The sequence below is a fragment of the Haliotis rubra genome, unplaced genomic scaffold (genome assembly GCF_003918875.1).
Source record: "Haliotis rubra isolate DU_JTF1 unplaced genomic scaffold, ASM391887v1 Scf200, whole genome shotgun sequence".
In the NCBI taxonomy this organism is placed as follows: Eukaryota; Metazoa; Mollusca; class Gastropoda; order Lepetellida; family Haliotidae; genus Haliotis; species Haliotis rubra.
This window is the reverse complement of record NW_025766004.1, coordinates 1,192,074-1,206,999: the sequence shown is the minus strand read 5'-3', so window position 1 is coordinate 1,206,999 and position 14,926 is coordinate 1,192,074. Positions and strand designations below refer to the sequence as shown.

Here is a 14,926-nt window from a genome sequence, read left to right as displayed (position 1 = left end):
TTGTGAATATTAAAGTTTATATCAGCAGCCTTGTTCTGTCTAAAGTGTTGTAAAAGGCAACTAACAGGATCGGGTGGTCAGCCTCGCTGACTTGGTTGGCATTGTATCCTGATTGCGTAGATTGATGCTCATGCTGTTGATCACTGGACTGTCTGGTCTAGACTTGATTATTTACAAACTGACACCATATAGTTGGAATATTGCTGAGTGCATTGTTAAACAACAAATGAACCAGCCAACCAAAGCAAACCAACTACCTAAATGGCTATTAGGGTGTACTGACTGACTGAGTTTGGTTTTACGCCGCTTTCAGCAATATTCCAGCAACATCATGGCAGGGGACACCATGAAATGGGATTCACACAGTGTCCCCATGTGGGGATTCGAACCCGGGTCTTCGGTGTGACGAGTCAACGCTTTAACCATTAGGCTACCCCATCGCCCCTATTATGGTGTACAAATATGGTACACAACATTTACACCTGTCCTGTCAGTACCACTTACATTGATCCCATGCTGCATACGCTGAGATGATGTGTAGTCGCAGTGCTGTCCCAAGAAGAGGCTGGACCGACGCAGGGGGGAAAAGATCTGGAACAAGTAAAAGGCATTTAGCTTTCTGATGGGGACAAAAACATTCACTATAAAATATAAAAAATTTAATTATATCTATTGCCCAGGGCAGCTGACAGGGTAATGATTTATCTTCTGCCTAATTAAAAACTGTATGACAGTGTTTTCCAGAAAACTGTTCATTAGACCAAGAGCTAACGCATAACAAAAAGCAAGGCCGTATAAATAGTTACATTCAGCAGGCACCTGCTTCTCAAGTAAACACTCAGCACGACAGGAAATTATCGTTAATTCTTTATAAAAAGGACGAAAATTATCACATACAGTTCATTTGCACCAAAAGTAATTTTTCAATTTCATCAGTTGGAGATTAGTCGATTTATCAAAGATACTGATTAAAAAATATAAAAATGTTACATAAAATGTCTTTCCCAAGTTATTCTTTCAGTAAAAGTTTCTTTGTACACATGTTTACAACTTCCAGCTTATCTAAAAACAGACATCATTCAACAGCCTATATTCAGTCTGATAATTACTGGGCCTCCTGTAGGTCACAGATGTCAAGTCCTGTTCTATCAAGTCATGTGCTCTAGCTATACCTGGACTGGCTTCAGGACAGCTGAACGGATACCTCTCGGGACATTAAAATGTGTTCCTTCACATCCCCCCAAAAAGACATTTGGTTCAAAATATGATTTTCAAAATACAACAATTTCAAAGTCAAGGTCACTCAGATAACGTAAATGTCTTGTCATGTGTACTCATTAAAAAGAAAATACTCCAATAACAAATTTGTTAGGAGAACAGTCATGTCAGCATGCACCTACAAATCGGGTTCTTGGGTAATTGCAATTCGGAGATCAATGATTTGTGGTTGACTGTTTGTGTCAATATCATGTGAAGAACACATGATGACAGCTTACCACAGCTAACTCTATATTACCTCCCTAGCCACAGCAGAATGTGTGTTGTAGACAACAGCTAACTCTATATTACCTCCCTAGCCACAGCAGAATGTGTGTTGTAGACAACAGCTAACTCTATATTACCTATCTAGCCACAGCAGAATGTGTGTTGTAGACAACAACTAACTCTATATTACCTCCCTAGCCACAGCAGAATATGTTTGTAGACAACAGTTAACTCTATATTACCGATCTAGCCACAGCAGAATGTGTGTTGTAGACAACAACTAACTCTATATTACCTCCCTAGCCACAGCAGAATGTGTGTTATAGACAACCGATAACTCTATATTACCTATCTAGCCACAGCAGAATATGTGTTGTAGACAACAGTTAACTCTATATTACCTATCTAGCTACAGCAGAATGTGTGTAGTAGACAACAGCTAACTCTATATTACCTATCTACCCACAGCAGAATGTGTGTTGTAGACAACAGCTAACTCTACATTACCTCCCTAGCCACAGCAGAATGTGTGTTGTAGACAACAGCTAACTCTATATTACCTATCTAGCCACAGCAGAATGAGTGTAGTAGACAACAGTTAACTCTATATTACCTCCCTAGCCACAGCAGAATGTGTGTTGTAGACAACAGATCCTAACTCTATATAGACAACAGCTAACTCTATATTACCTCCAGCAGAATAGCCACAGCAGAATGTGTGTTGTAGACAACAGATAACTCTATATTACTAGCAGAATGTGTGTTGTACTCTATCTATTACCTATCTAGCCACAGCAGAATGAGTGTAGTAGACAACAGTTAACTCTATATTACCTCCCTAGCCACAGCAGAATGTGTGTTGTAGACAACAGATAACTCTATATTACCTCCCTAGCCACAGCAGAATGTGTGTTGTAGACAACAGCTAACTCTATATTACCTATCTAGCTACAGTAGAATGTGTGTTGTAGACAACAGCTAATTCTATATTACCTCCCTTACTAAGCCACAGCAGAATGAGTGTTGTAGACAACAGCTAACTGTATATTACCTATCTAGCCACAGCAGAATGAGTGTTGTAGACAACAGCTAACTCAGATAGAATGTCTGTTACTAAGAAGAGAACAGTTAACCCTATATTACCTCCCAAGCCTACACTGATAGTAGAATGTCTACAGTAGACAACAGATAACCCTATATTACCTCCCTAGCCTACACTGATAGTAGAATGTCTACAGTAGACAACAGATAACCCTATATTACCTCCCTAGCCTACACTGATAGTAGAATGTCTACAGTAGACAACAAATAACCCTATATTACCTCTCTAGCCTACACTGATAGAAGAATGTCTACAGTGGACAACAGAATACCCTATATTACCTCCCTAGCCTACACTGATAGTAGAATGTCTACAGTAGACAACAGAATACCCTATATTACCTCCCTAGCCTACACTGATAGTAGAATGTCTACAGTAGACAACAGATAACCCTATATTACCTCTCTAGCCTACACTGATAGAAGAATGTCTACAGTAGACAACAGATAACCCTATATTACCTCTCTAGCCTACACTGATAGAAGAATGTCTCCAGCACGGCAGGTGCCACAGAGTGTGTGAACTGGTAGACTAGTAAGCAGTAACTCTATCTGCCACTAATCCCAGCGTCTAAGCACTGCTTGGCCAGTCTCATGTTGTTGTAACATTATTGGCAGGAGTGTAACAAATGATCAAACAGACAGCCTGGCTTGCGAAATAATCGGAAGCCATGACAACAGACTAGAGAATCAGGCTGGAAGTCAATCAGGTTACATTCACAAATGCCTGGCAACAGAAAGTATATTTATGGCATTTTCTGCACATATTAGCTCAGAATGAATTTTTTACTTTATGTCAAAGTGACCTTCATATTTTCTTACACAAAGAAATTCTGATTTTCAACAACATGATAACACACCTGTGCAACTTCTGACTATAACGGAACACCATCTGAAAGCAGCATTCACCACATCAACCTTTACTTTCAAATTCTGCTAATTTATTCTTAATTCACCAGTTTCATCCTATTGTGTTGTTTAGCGGAACACACCAATTTTCTTAAACAGATTGTTTATACAGATAAAAGCATTGCTCATCAAGAAGTGTTCCCTTTTTTTATGATACAGGAGTGTTCACTACTGCTACGGAAACATTTAGCTATTTGTCAAGTCACCTGTACTCAAGTTAACATTAACTGGACATACTAATCTGAGTAATCTCATTCAACTGGTTCTGCACCCATGAAGATCCAGGTTAGAATTGCTTCATGCTTGTCATAAGAAGCAACTAAGGGGATCGGGTGGTCTTGGTCCACACTTGTATTCCAATTGCATAGATCAATGCTCATGCTGTTGATCACTGGATTGTCTGGTCCAGACTCAATTATTGCTGTGTGCAGCATTAAACAAGAAACAAACTAGTACTGTATATTACATTGCATACATCTGTAATGTATAATGTATTGTAATACAGTGTAATGGAATAAAAAAGGGTTTAGTATCCACCTGATGAATCAGACTTTCAATTAATTTACATGCATTAACTTATGTGACTTACAGCACTAGTCGGGGCCTAGTGGTTAAAGTGTCCGTTTGTCACTCCCCACATGGGTACAATGTGTGAAGCCCATTTCTGGTGTCCCTGGCCGTGATATTGCGGGAATATTGTTAAAAGTGGTGTAAAACTAAACTCGCTCACTCACTACAGCACTAGTTTTGTAGTGAGTGAGTATGATTTTACGCTGTTTTTAGCGATATTCCAGCAATATCACGGCAGGGGACACCAGAAATGGGCTTCACATAGTGTACCAATGTGGGGAATCGAACCTGGGTCTTCGGCATGATGAACCAGCGCTTTAACCATTAGGCTACCCTACCACCCCACTAGTTCTGTAGTTTGCTGGGGATACAAATGTTCAGTGCCAGAAATATATTGGATCCAGGAATCCTTGAGGATACTGACAGCTAACCAAACACAGCGATTTACCTAGACCTGTTTCGAGACAGATATTAGCAGCAAATGTCCGCAAAAATTACAAAACAGACTTTTAAATTTTAAGGATTAGTTTCGATTCACATTTCACTGATTCAAATGTTAAAATTCAATACCTCTGAATTTAGGCAAATAAGAATGTTTTTTCAATTCCAATTTCGAACAAAAAACAGTTTTCCTGATAAGGGCACTTAGTTTGAAATCCAAGATAAATCCCTGAAAAAAATCAACTGATCCAAATGTTAGTTTCGTAACCTTTCATTGTAGTAGAATCCGAATGCCAACCCTTTCATCTCCTGACATTCACAAGTAGATAACATAGACACCTACATGACTCAGGCCATACACCATAGCATCAGCAAGGTGATCATCCTATAACGTAAATTATGTTAACATTTCTATCTACTCCTACCCACGGTTTGGACTTTCACAATTCCAGTCTCTGGAGAAATGTTTGGATAGAAAACACTCCTCCATCTCAATACACAGTGGCAACTAGCGGCTGAACAGAATACGAGATAAGTATCATAGACTACAGTCAAATGACTGATCTGTAAGTACGTCTGACAACAGGATCTGAACTACAGTGATACGTGCTGATCATCCAAATAGCATCAGTACAAATAGCACAGGGACATTTAAACAGTTTTAAACACATTCTTCCATATCATCAACAACTTTTAATTTCGACAGACCCCTAACAATGGAGGAGGTCTCCAGACCAACAGGAAAGAATTCTTCCAAACACGAACAAAACGAGAGAGTGAGTGAGTTTAGTTTTATGCCGCTTTTAGCAATATTCCAGCAATATCACGGCGGGGGACACCAGAAATGGGCTTCACACATCAAAACGAGAGAACTCTTACAGACCCAACAAGAGAAATCCCCCAAAATTCACAAGAGATATTTCCTACAGACCCTAAGAAACAAAGGTGAACGTCTCCAGACCCAACCAACAGATACTTACACAAGCAAGCAACATTAATGGAACTGATAACCCCATCAATTTGAAACAACAAACCTTGGTACGACTTTGAAATTACTACAGGCCTAATAACACTGACACAGGAAAACTATTATCTGCGGACACTGTTAAAATGTTGTAAAACTTTGCCATTTCTCCCCCGGGTTCATAAACTGTTGTAGGGCTGTTAAAATCTATTATCCTGAGTGGACAGAGCGAGAGACAGTTAACAACAAAACAGATAATTCTCCTTCCAAAGTTTGTGGGCGAGAGTAAAAGGAGATAATTTCAACGAAGTTTTCTTTTATTCAGACATAAAGAGAATGATCGATGATCTTTATGAAGCACACCAAAGAAGCATGCATATTGATAATGCGGCATTCCCCAAAGCAAGCTCAAAGTGCCATATTAATATTTTGGTCTGTACATCAGAGTGCACTCCATTCTCAGCTCCCTTGGGATAATACAACCAAGGCTGCTTGTGAGGTGCTGAAATGTTAACAGTCACACCATCACATCCTACCAGGTACCCATTCACTGCTGGGAGTATCCAGTTCTATGAAGATGGTCAGTACAGAGAAAGTGTAATCTCAAATATAACACATGTTACATTTGACCACTTTCTAAATGGCATTGTGTGTTCATAGCTTTAGAACGTGGGAGCCATGCCTATTTACACTTATCAGAGGGGTACAAAAAATAGTAGTCTAGACTACCAGTTGTCTGACTTCCATTTTTGGGAAAGCTGTGGTGGCTGAGTGGGTTAGACAGCTGACTTTGTGTGCTGTCGATTAGGTGCCTGACTCTGAGGGTGTGGGTATGAATCCCGGATGGCACTCAACCCAAACAAGAGTCATCAGAAGATGACATATCCCCACGGCCCCCACATCTTTGAAAGAACAAATCATCTGACAGTTACATGCCGGTGGGATAAAAAAGTACTAGAATCTGTACTTTACTTACAGAAGATGGCCAGGATTCAGTTTTGTTTCATCCAGGCTATAAATAGTTTTTGATCAACCTAACCCTCCTTCCTGATAAGACATTGAGATATTATTTATAAGAGCTCATCTACACATTTATACACAATTCACACGCCACACTTGTGATGCATTGTAGACATTTTCAACAAGGTTTTTGCATTCCGATGTTGCCGAATGATTGATGCTCCCCAGCACGTATGACGAGCGGACACTACAAACTGTCGTCACTTGTCACACATTTGTCAACAGAGGATCACAGCGGCTGAGTGTATACCTGATTAAACCGTGTGATAGTCTCACCTATTGATAGAGAGGATTACAGCTATTTCCCTTGATCACCCTACCAAATCTAATGTCGGCTGGTCACACCATCCATCAATACACTCCGCAGGGGTGATCAACACACTTGACTTTCTACATACGCATGTACTGAACTGATATTCACATCAGCTTGCATGGTGTCTATTACAAGCATATTGGTGTATTCCATGTTGTACTGCAGAAGGACTGCGCAGTGGTGTCAGGCAACAGGCTCTTTTTCATGCAAACAATTAGACTTGCACAAGTCTCTAAGGTAATAATTAACAGTTTAAATGAAAATTTCTAAATAAATATAAATAACAGTCTGGAGTCCTTGGAGCAAGGCTAGCAAACCATGTGCGTGACTGGTTCTACATGTAGGGCAAGGCATGTGTACTCTTTTTGCAAACACCTGGTGTCATACTCGTTTTCGGGATGATGGGGTAGCCCAGTGGTTAAAGCATTCACTCGTCTTGCCAGGGGCTTGGGTTCGATTCACCACATGGGTACAATGTGCGAAGCCCATTTCTGGTTTCCCTGCTGTGATATTGCTGGAATATTGTTAAAAGCCAACTCTCACACACTCACTCACTCATACTTTAGTGGGACCAGCAAAGAATTTAACCAACAGGCTACCCCATTAACACCCTTATATATGAGCTTTTCATCAATGAGAATTTCTGACAATGGCACAAACATGCCCTAATTACTGTGGGTTGTTATGCCACTGTCATCAAGTAAAATATTCAAGCGATTATAAAGATGGCCTGAGTGATAAAATGCAGTACAGGCAAAGTGAGCATTTCATAACTCGAGGATCAACCCATCAACTAAGATACTTATCAGACAGCTCTTTTTAACAGAGAAATATCGGGGGCCCACCCCCTCATCTGATGTCAGGAATCAGAATCGATCAGTCTTGAGTTTCCAATATGCAAATGACATTTTATAACTAACCTTTATGTCTAAACACTTATATTCCTTATAAGTATGTCTACACATTGTGCAACATTAGCTGCTACTCCAAAGGTCTAGCAAAACTTCATATTGTCTGAGAAGATCAGCTTACATCAGTGGATATGGATTCAGAATGTTTCAGCATTACCTAGACTGCCTGCAGTTGTTGAATTAATTAACTATTCGTAATAAGGTGCAAAATCAAGGTGAACAATGCTGTTCATATTCAGTTAAAGCAACTAAGTTATGAAACATTAATGTTTCGTTTGTCGATAAAACTGAAACGTGTAACAGGATTAAAACTGAGCTGATTTAATTACTCGTAGTTTGCAAGTTAATGATTTATATTTGGCACAAGTTTCATTCAAATAGAACAAAATGGCTACAAGCTTGTTTCTTTTTATAGCAAGGGAAACTGAAAATGTAATTTACACACTATGTAGAAATCACCTGTCTTTTCACAATCACCTCTGAGTTAATTGGGAGATAAAAATATGTTCTTTATTAGATTCTTGGGAATTTCTCACCTATTAGCAGTGATAAAGCCATCCTGAAAACACATGGTTTGGATAAGTCAGGATCAGCATGTGGGAGTATCCATACACATGCTCAAACACTGCCACATGCTATTTGAGCATGTGAGCGATACTGTCACATGTCGTTTGAGCATGTGAGTGATACTGCCACATGTTGTTTGAGCATATGTATGATACAGCCAGATGTTTTTTGAGCATGAGAGTGATACTGCCACATGTTATTTGAGCATGACAGTGATACTGCCAGATGTTTTTTGAGCATGAGAGTGATACTGCCACATGTTGTTTGAGCATGTGAGTGATACAGCCAGATGTTTTTTGAGCATGAGAGTGATACTGCTGCATGTTGTTTGAGCATGTGAGTGATACTGCTGCATGTCGTTTGAGCATGTGAGTGATACTGCTGCATGTCGTTTGAGCATGTGAGTGATACTGCTGCATGTTGTTTGAGCATGTGAGTGATACTGCTACATGTTGTTTGAGCATGTGAGTGATACTGCCACATGTTGTTTGAGCATGTGAGTGATACAGCCAGATGTTTTTTGAGCATGACAGTGATACTGCTACATGTCGTTTGAGCATGTGAGTGATACTGCTACATGTTATTTGAGCATATGAGTGATACTGCCAGATGTTGTTTGAGCATGTGAGTGATACAGCCAGATGTTTTTTGAGCATGAGAGTGATACTGCTGCATGTTGTTTGAGCATGTGAGTGATACGGCCACATGATTTTGAGCATGAAAGTGATACTGCTGCATGTTGATACTGCCATGTTGTTTGAGCATGAGAGGATACTGCTGCATGTTGTTTGAGCATGAGAGTGATACTGCTGCATGTTGTTTGAGCATGTGAGTGATACGGCCATTTGATTGAGCATGAGAGTGATACTGCTGCATGTCGTTTGAGCATGTGAGTGATACTGCTGCATGTTGTTTGAGCATGAGTGATACTGCTGCATGTCGTTTGAGCATGAGAGTGATACTGCTGCATGTTGTTTGAGCATGAGAGTGATACTGCCACATGTTGTTTGAGCATGTTGATACGCATGTTGTTTGAGCATGTTAGTGATATGGCCACAATGTGTTTGAGCATGAGAGTGATACTGCATGTTGTTTGAGCATGTTAGTGATACGGCCACATGTTTTTTGAGCATGAGAGTGATACTGCTGCATGTTGTTTGAGCATGTTAGTGATGAGAGTGATACTGCATGTTGTTTGAGCATGTTAGTGATACTGACATGTTTGAGCATGAAACTGATACTGCATGCATGTTGTTTGAGCATGAGAGTGATACTGCTGCATGTTGTTTGAGCATGTGAGTGATATGGCCACATGTTGTTTGAGCATGTGAGTGACACGGCCAGATGTTGTTTGAGCACGTGAGTGGAGACTGCCACAATGTGTTTGAGCATGAGAGTGATACTGCAGCATGTAGTTTGAGCATGCGAGTGATAGTTTGAGCATGAGAGTGATACTGCTGCATGTTTTTTGAGCATGTGAGTGATGATGATGCATGTTGTTTGAGCATGTTAGTGATATGGCCACAATGTGTTTGAGCATGAAACTGATACTGCTGCAAGTTGTTTGAGCATGAGAGTGATACTGCATGTTGTTTGAGCATGTTAGTGATACGGCCACATGTTTTTTGAGCATGAAACTGATACTGCTGCATGTTGTTTGAGCATGTGAGTGATATGGCCACATGTTGTTTGAGCATGTGAGTGATACGGCCAGATGTTGTTTGAGCACGTGAGTGGAGACTGCCACAATGTGTTTGAGCATGAGAGTGATACTGCAGCATGTTGTTTGAGCATGTGAGTGATATGGCCACATGTTTTTTGAGCATGAGAGTGATACTGCTGCATGTTGTTTGAGCATGTGAGGGATACTGCCACATGTAGTTTGAGCAAGTGAGTGATGGTTTGAGCATGAGAGTGATAGTTTGAGCACGTGAGTGATAGTTTGAGCATGTGTGATAGTTTGAGTATGTGAGTCATACATGCTGTTGTAACATGTGAGTGGATACTGCCACACATTTAAGCATGTGAGTGATACTGCCACAAGTGAAGTAGTTTAGGCATTTAAGTGGTCCTGCCACATGTTGTTTCGGCATGTTACTGGATACTGCTGTATGTTGTTTGAGTATGTGAACATTTAACTCTGTTTCAACAAATAGTGCTACACAGTGCTTATGCATATGTGAGTGAGTTGAGTTTTACGCCACACTCAGCAACATTCCAGCTATATGGCGGCGGTCTGTAAATAATCGAGTCTGGACCAGACAATCCAGTGATCAACAGCATGAGCATAAATATGCACAAATGGGAACCGATGACATGTCATGATGTGTCAACCAAGTCAGTGAGCCTGACCACCCAATCACGTTAGTCGCCTCTTACGACAAACATGGGTCACTGAAGGCCAATATTCTAACCCGGACCTTCACGGGTCTTATGCATATGTGTGTATGTGTGTTAGTAAATGCTGCCCTATATTGTATAAGTGTGTATGTATGAGTGAATATTGTTAAATGTTGTTTGAATGAGAGAGCAGGATGCATGCATCAATATTGCCACATAATGTGAGCTCAGATTGTGGTCATGAGTCAATATTGCCTCAAGTTGTTCGAGCATGTGGCCATGCATGTGTGTGCCTGAGGGAATATCAATGAATAAAAATTGAACCTACCTTTCATACAGACATGTTCGATGGTGTGTCTGAGGAGAGTGATCAGGGTGTCGTTGTACAGCAGGATACTGCCAAACTCAGAGTGGAGAAGATTCTGGCTCATATCCCAGGTGGGCTCCAGCAGAAACAGCTCGAGATTCTCCCCGAAGTGTTGCCACAAGATCTCCATGTACTTTGCTACTACCTGATTCCTTATGGACTGGTCAGCATTGTCTCCCCACGACACTGTCTTCCGCCGAGAGTCCGCACGAGATAGCACCGGTGTGTCAGACATTCTCCGAACAGACCGCCCAATCATAGGACTCTGATTTATTCTCAATTCCTTTTGTTTCTTGGATTTACCCGTATCGTTTTTCCTGAGTAGCGTTGTGGAATTACATACAATCAGCAGAAAATTTTCTGCAAATTCCTGTTCCTTATGCGAGAATTCAACAAGAGGCGACATGTAAACAGACAGGTCTGGAGCCCGAAGTGACCCAACACGCAACAGTGACGTGGACAAACTGACATTGCTTCCTGTGGCTGTGTGATAGTCAGATGTCTCCTGCTGATTGGATGATGAGCCAGACGCAGAGTCCTTTCCATGATCCTCGAACCAGTTGTACAGGGGTAGTCGACCACAATTCAAAAACTTTTGGAAATCTTCGTTGACTGTGAAAAAGTAATGAGTCAGTTTGGCAGCATACCTGGACCTCTCATTGGCAAGGATCCTGAGGACTCTTGGAAAAGGAATCGCTTTGACCGAGTCACCCAGTTTGCCAGGGAAGTTGGTGGCAGCTGGGTGTAAGTGAAGACAAGAAATAGATTGGAATTCTGGAAGATTGACCAGGGAAAGATGGTTCCACTGAGATCCACTCACCGTGCCTGCTGTCCTAAATGAATTAACAATATTGTTGAAATCCTCAAGACCTCGAGTAATATTCCACATCACCTCTGGAGTCAACTTGTCAACATCACAGTGAGCAAACACCTCAAATCCCACGTTGATGAGGCGCTGCAGCAGCCATATTGCTTTATCGCATAGCTGGATAAGAGCTCTCTTCACATATTCCACTTCAAGACATAAACGGCCCAGGATTGGCTGTAGCCATTTATTTGTGTTAAGATGTTGCTTAAGTACATTCCAATGGTTGACATGTACACGCAGGTCTTCACATAGAGCATTCAGACAGTACAGTTTACTGATCGGAGCATCATAAGCACACCCATGACGAATAGCGTAAGCTGTTCTATACTCATGAAGCACCAAACCCTCCAGATCTTCTACGTAAGCAGTTGTTGCACGGATCCTGGTCACACAGTCACGCACAAATTCCAACTTTGCCCTATTTTCCAAAACCTTCCTCAGTTGAGAATAATCCTTACCAAGACGGGACGATGTTCGGCAGTGAACAAAATAAGTTCCTCCGTGTTCAGGACTTCTCTTGCAAGCATGGCGTCCAGGATTTATGAGCTGAAATGTCTTCCGTAGAAGCTTCACAGCATCTTCTGCATCACTGACCTCAAAGGTTGGTTCAACTCCAGAAGAGAGCGACAGATCACCATCTGCGTCGTAGCCATACACCTGTACTGGTACGTATGGTGGATCATCTTCGTCAATGGACTGGACCTTGCCGATGGCATGGATGGGGGGAAGCCGGCCCCTTTGAGAGCTGTGATTGCTCGGTTCAAACATCCTACCAGATCAACATCTTGGCATCATCTGCAATCAGAAAAGACATTATTTCATATTTATCAATTATAACTTTTAATTTAGGACGAAGGCTTATATCACAGCAATGGATATTGTACACCCTAACACAGTGGTATTGAAGGATAGATGATGAGAAACCTTATCAGAACAATTTCGAGAGGTGAGGTGAGGTGAGGTGAGGTGAGGTGAGGTGAAATTGGGTTTAACGTCGTGCTTGAGAATATTTCGCTCTTCTGATGACGTGCATGCGTGTGTATGTGTATGTGCGGCTGCTTGTACTAGCCCAGACTTAAGCTGGTTTTATAGTGCTAGCCCACTGAGATACCATGCCGCAGTGAAGCATGAATACACCACTCAGACACATTATACTGACTCTGAGCCGACCAGTCCTTGTTGTACCCATTAATGCCGAGCGCCAGGCAGGGACCAACAAGTACCATATTTTAACGTCTTTTGGTATGATGCGGTCGGGGATCGAACCCGCAACCTTCCGCTCTCCGGGCGGACGCTCTAACCACTACACCACGGAGGCGGTCCAATTTCGAGAGACAGATGGTAATGCTTTCATCTATATCTGACAAAACATTCTACAGTTGTAACAACTACAGATTTTGTAACAAACCTTTGGACAAATAAGAAAACAAAAAGTCAATGATGAAGCATTGATTTCAGGAAATGAAACCTATTTGCACCCAATGCAACCTTAGGTAATAACTTTGTTGCACCAGACAAAAACAGTTGCACATGCTGCTCCATAAAAGTGTATGCAATTAGGGCTATAACGATGCATCGAACTATCGATGGATTGCAATTGTTGAGTCTGCGATAGCAATTAATCGATGGTAGAAACGAAAAACTATTGATGCATCGATAGTATGTGTGACTATCGATAGTTTAGTAATTGACTTAAGTTGATAAATTCGCAGCACAAAGTACAGGAATTACCAGATCGTTCACTTTGATTTAGAGTTATCCACATCTGTTACCTCTTAAACAAACTTTATTAAAAGAGACTGAAACTACTTCAGCTTGTTTTTATTTCATATAAACTATACATTCATTTGGGAAATGACTTAAAATGGGACAATTCAAGGAGAATTCTTTTATTGCAATAGTATTGCAATAGTGGGTCGCAATAGACTATCGCTATCACAATAGTATGTTGCAATAGACTATCGCTAACGCAATAGTATGTTGCAATAGACTATCACTATCGCAATAGTATGTTGCAATAGACTATCACTATCACAATAGTATGTTGCAATAGACTATCACTATCGCAATAGTATGTTGCAATAGACTATCACTATCACAATAGTATGTTGCAATAGACTATCACTATCACAATAGTATGTTGCAATAGACTATCACTATCACAATAGTATGTTGCAATAGACTATCACTATCGCAATAGTATGTTGCAATAGACTATCACTATCACAATAGTATGTTGCAATAGATCTATCACAAATGGTATGTTGCATCACTATAATATAGCATGGTGCAATAGACTATCACTATCACAATAGTATGTTGCAATAGACTATCACTATCGCAATAGTATGGTGCAACAGACTATGGACTATGCAATAGATGTTGCAATAGACTATCACTATCACAATAGTATGTTGCAATAGACTATCACTATCACAATAGTATGTTGCAATAGACTATCACTATCACAATAGTATGTTGCAATAGACTATCACTATCACAATGGTGTATGGTGCAATAGACCATCACTATCGCAATAGTATGTTGCAATAGACTATCACTATCACAATAGTATGTTGCAATAGACTATCACTATCGCAAAGTATGGTGCAATAGACTATCACTATCACAATAGTATGTTGCAATAGACTATCACTATCACAATAGTATGTTGCAATAGACTATCACTATCACAATAGTATGTTGCAATAGACTATCACTATCGCAATAGTATGTTGCAATAGACTATCACTATCACAATAGTATGTTGCAATAGACTATCACTATCGCAATAGTATGTTGCAATAGACTATCACTATCACAATAGTATGTTGCAATAGACTATCACTATCGCAATAGTATGGTGCAATAGACTATCACCATCACAATAGTATGTTGCAATAGACTATCACTATCGCAAAGTATGGTGCAATAGACTATCACTATCACAATAGTATGTTGCAATAGACTATCACTATCGCAAAGTATGGTGCAATAGACTATCACTATCACAATAGTATGTTGCAATAGACTATCACTATCGCAAAGTATGGTGCAATAGACTATCACT

The 14,926-nt window shown here is 40.5% G+C and overlaps 1 protein-coding gene across 3 annotated transcripts in view; it reads right to left on the bottom strand.

Moving 5' to 3' along the window:
* LOC124275651 overlaps positions 1 to 14,926 on the bottom strand; it is a 105,996-nt gene that overhangs the window by 24,786 nt on the left and 66,284 nt on the right. For all 3 annotated transcript variants that reach the window (XR_006898329.1, XM_046711262.1, XM_046711263.1), the window contains exons 3-4: positions 10,950 to 12,651; positions 505 to 591 (exon numbers count right to left, since the gene is read on the bottom strand). Coding sequence is in view for 2 of the 3 variants with exons in the window: in XM_046711262.1 (XP_046567218.1) it covers positions 505 to 591; positions 10,950 to 12,624 (1,762 nt within the window). In the remaining variant the exon portion in view is untranslated. The remainder of the gene's footprint in view (positions 1 to 504; positions 592 to 10,949; positions 12,652 to 14,926) is intronic.